Source organism: Salvia miltiorrhiza, chromosome 8, assembly GCF_028751815.1.
Source record: "Salvia miltiorrhiza cultivar Shanhuang (shh) chromosome 8, IMPLAD_Smil_shh, whole genome shotgun sequence".
Lineage (NCBI taxonomy): Eukaryota > Viridiplantae > Streptophyta > Magnoliopsida > Lamiales > Lamiaceae > Salvia > Salvia miltiorrhiza.
Genome location: NC_080394.1, coordinates 9,118,519 through 9,122,679, shown reverse-complemented (window position 1 = coordinate 9,122,679; position 4,161 = coordinate 9,118,519). Strand labels below are relative to the sequence as shown.

The 4,161-nt window shown below is 38.4% G+C and overlaps 1 protein-coding gene across 1 annotated transcript; it reads right to left on the bottom strand.

Annotated features, from left to right (window-relative positions):
• Positions 1–524: 524 nt before the first annotated feature.
• LOC130998033 (uncharacterized) lies at positions 525–1,985 on the bottom strand. The gene has a single exon (XM_057923468.1). It carries the CDS (start codon positions 1,983–1,985, stop codon positions 525–527), a length of 1,461 nt encoding a protein of 486 aa, XP_057779451.1.
• Between the last annotated feature and the right edge of the window lie 2,176 nt (positions 1,986–4,161).

Sequence of the window (4,161 nt, the reverse complement as noted above, 5' to 3'; positions counted from 1 at the left end):
TCCCATCTCTTGTAACCCACAGTAAAGGAGGCCATCCCTAAAAGCACTCATCTGCGTGGGGGGTCTGCTCCGACCTCCAAATTTCTCACCGTCCGTGAGGATTTCATTAAAGTCTCCTCCAACAAGCCACGGCGTTCTCTCATGAAGATTGTTTTCACTAAGTCTCTTAAGGAGTTCCCATGAAAACTTCCTTTTATCACGTTCGGGGTTGCCATAAAAACCTGTGAATCTGAAACACTGTCCCTCACCTTCCACAAAGCAGTCAATATGGCCTTGAGAGTATGATAAAAGGTTCACTTTAATAGGGTCCTTCCACATCAGAGCCAGGCCCCCACTTTTTCCCCGTGCATCCACAACAAAAAGGCCCTCAAAACCCAACATCTGTCTCCATCTTGTGCATTTATTGCAAACAAGTCTTGTTTCGCACAAAAACACAAGACTTGGGGAAAAACCGGAAAGCAAGTTCCGGAGCTCATGGAATGCACGTGAGTTTCCCAAACCACGTGCATTCCAAATAAGGCAAATCATTGCTCTCGGCGGGGCTGCATCAACGCAGCCGCCGCCGATCCCAACTCAGTTGTATCCTCTTCATCTAACAGTTTAGGGTTTTTATGGCTTGGTGCTTGCTTATCCTCTTTCAAGTCCTTCGTCTTCTCCTTCTCCTTGCGTTTCCCCAACATTGGCATTTTCCCCCCTGTGAAGGAAACTCCTTCACCATCCCTGTTCCTCTCTCGAGCTAGCCTTTTCCATCCCTTACCCGTCTGCTTTTTCTTCAAAATGACAGAAGAAAGTTTGTTAGAAATTTTCTTTGGACAATTTCTAGCCCCTAAAACCCCTTTCTCTCTCCCAATGTTGTCATATTCCTCTGCAGTGATCCCCTGAGTCATCTGCTCTCCTGAACTGTTCTCCACCTCATCTCCCTCTTCCACTTCCCCTATCATCACTTTCCCAGTCCCTTCTTCTTCCAACTGAGTCACTAACATATTGTGTCCAGTATTGTCAGAAAGTGGAGTTGTGTCTTCTTCCATCAGTACCCTTATCTCTGAAGAGCAACTACCAATAATTTTCTCCGCCGCTTCTGCATTGTTGCCTTCGCTTTGGTTCTTGTATGTAGCCATATTGTCGTATTTCTCAGCTCTTGGCGGCGGTCGTGGTCCATTGGGTCTCTGGGCTGACATCAACCTGGGTATAGTTGTTAAACTCCTCATATTAATCCCGTTCTGCACCGCGGGTCTCCGATAGTCAACACTCCTACCTGCTCGTAGCCAGTTCCCGAAACTCGGGTTTGCTTTCTCCTCCGCCCCTGCATCACAGTTCTTCATGTGATGGCCAATCTTCCCGCAAGCAAAGCAGAAGGATTCTGGGAGTCGTTCATAAAGGATAAGAACCATGGTGGAGTTATCTTCCTTTTCAGATGTAATAGGGATCCCTCTGACTAGTGGCTCATCAATGGATCTTTCGACTCTCACCCTAGCGTATTTGCCGAGGCAGCGGCCGCCTTCCCCCGACTCAATCTCCAAAACCGTCCCCACCTTATCTCCAATTTTCCTCACCATTTCTTGTTCCATACATGTAATAGGAAGGTTGTGTAGTTGAATCCACATTGATATATTCTTAAACTCGACCGTTGCTGCCGATTGCAGAGGGTCCAGTTTCTGGATGAGAATCAAATCATTAAAAATGTGCCATGGCCCCTCTGCCATGATTCGAGTGATATCCGAAGGTAGCTCCAAATAGAGGACGAAAATATTGAAACCCACCAGTTCAACATCAAAATGTCCTCTAACTTGAAGAATTAAAGGTAGCTTCTCGCGTAATGTTTCTCTGGGGTATTGCCGGTTTGCAAAGATCTTTCCTACCAGCATCTTGGCTGCACATTGATTCTTTTGTTCAGTGTCTGCTTGTGAAAGTTTGACTCCTCTCTCTGTTTCCTTCATTGACAAACGCAAATTCGCCACACGTCTCGCAATCTCCTCAGGATCCATTGTGTTTGGAACCCACACACTCTTTCCACACCAGAACAGAGGAAAGTGACTGTCGAAACTATCTCCCAACAGAGAACTCTTCTTCTCCAAGAAAAGAAACGCTGCGCTCTCGGTTCCCACAAAGGTTAGGGTTCCAGAGGAAAATAAAACAAGTGCTTTCTAACACTAAATATTATTGTCGTGCTAAAATTGATACAAAATTAATTTATTAAAATTGACGAACAATGTATCAATCAATTGTTAAGTTAATTTTTTTATTTAATATTGTAAATTTGTCACAAAGCCAAATTAGCGTAGCATTTTTTGACACGCACATTCATCAGTTTTATTTTATTAATTAGTTGCCACATACATATGGTTTTCGCTGCTCATAATTTCATGCAAATTTATTTTTTTTGATCGGGCAAAGTCATGTTAGATGTTAGTAATTAGTTCCCCATCCATTCCAAGAACCACCTTATCTCTCCATTCACCAAAATCCACATTATATCTCCATTCTCCAATTCGCTCCCAAGAGGGATCGAACCCGGGTCACTTCACTTAAGTGAGGATCCGGTGGCCAGTGGGCTAAGCCCCCTGGTTAATTTCATGCAAATTTATGACTGCCACAAGTTTATAGAGCTTTGCCACCACTTTAATTCTCCAACACCTGGCAAATATAAATTTAAACAACTTTTGTCTCCTCGCTCACTTTTTTAGTAGTTTGTATTTCTCATAAATCCCGATCTCACGTGAATCATTGCTATATCAGTTGGTAAGCATCGATCGTGGGCTGCTTTTACTTTTTAATACACGTTTATAGTTTATACTCTGATCGGTACGTCTCATTTGTAATCTCATTTTTTTATTTTGAATTATTTCATTCAAAATAAGTCAGTTTATAAATGAAAAAATTATTCTTTAATATTATATTGTCTCATTTTAAATGTCTCACTTTACATCTTTATTACATAATTCTTAATCTCCGTAATCTTTTTTTCTAAGACATTTTAAATTGGATGGTGGAAGTATAAGCGAGGAATATCTATATATTTGCTAGCTACTTTTTAAAGGATTAATATATTACTCATTTAATTGGTATTAAAGAAATTTTATTTGAATTTCCTTTTGTCAATCGTATACATCGAAAAACACCAATCAATATATACAAAACATGCATATTCGCGGTGATTCTAATCAACTTTAATTTAACAACATAAGGAACTCAAAATACTCAAATTTTCATGTTAATTAGCTCACATGTACTACGTCTTAATCTAATTAATTATACCAGCCAACCTGTGAAATTATTCTATTTTTCATTATTATGGTCTTGAATTATTAATATAATTATATGTATGATCCAGCTACATATAGACAGTGTGTCGATAATAACTTTTAATCAATGCCTTTATAATTAACATCGTGATTTAATATGTACTACTATCTTACCGATAATAACTTCTTGTTGGCCCTTGAATGTCATCATGTAGAAGATTTTAGGGTAAATGGGTATATTAGAAGTTGGAGAAGATTTTTTTGTGGAAAATGGTATTTCATTTGTTCATGAAAAATTTGTCATTTTCATTTTTAATATTAGGTCTACACCACTCAAATTTAAAATGAGACATTTATTTCACTCATATATTACTAAAATTCGTACCATCTACAATATGACAATTTTTTATGAATGGAGAGAGTATATTAAGAGATGTGATACTTTCGAAAATAAAAAGGTGCATAAAATAGATGGCTGTATCTTAATTTTAAGACAAAATTTATCAATTAATAAGAAATATATATAGGGGAGAGCTAAAATAAAAAATATAAACAATTTTCAGCCCAATTAGATTATCAAGATCTACAGTTGATTCGTAACTAGGGATGGCAACAGGCTGGATTTGGACCGGATCTCATCAATATCAGATCCAAATATGTTTTAATTTATGGGATCTAGATCCGCCCCAAATCCAACGGATCGATCTGAAAATTTGGGATCCAGATCAAGATCCGTCAAATCCGCGGATCTACGAGTCCAGATCCATGGATCTACTGTTTTTAAGTTAAATTTAAAAAAAAAGTCACAAAATCAACAACATCTATTTTCCATCATAAAAAATAGTATTGCACAACACACATTCATGCAATACAAAGTCTCAACATAGAAAAATAATCACAAAAAATTCAAAATAAACAA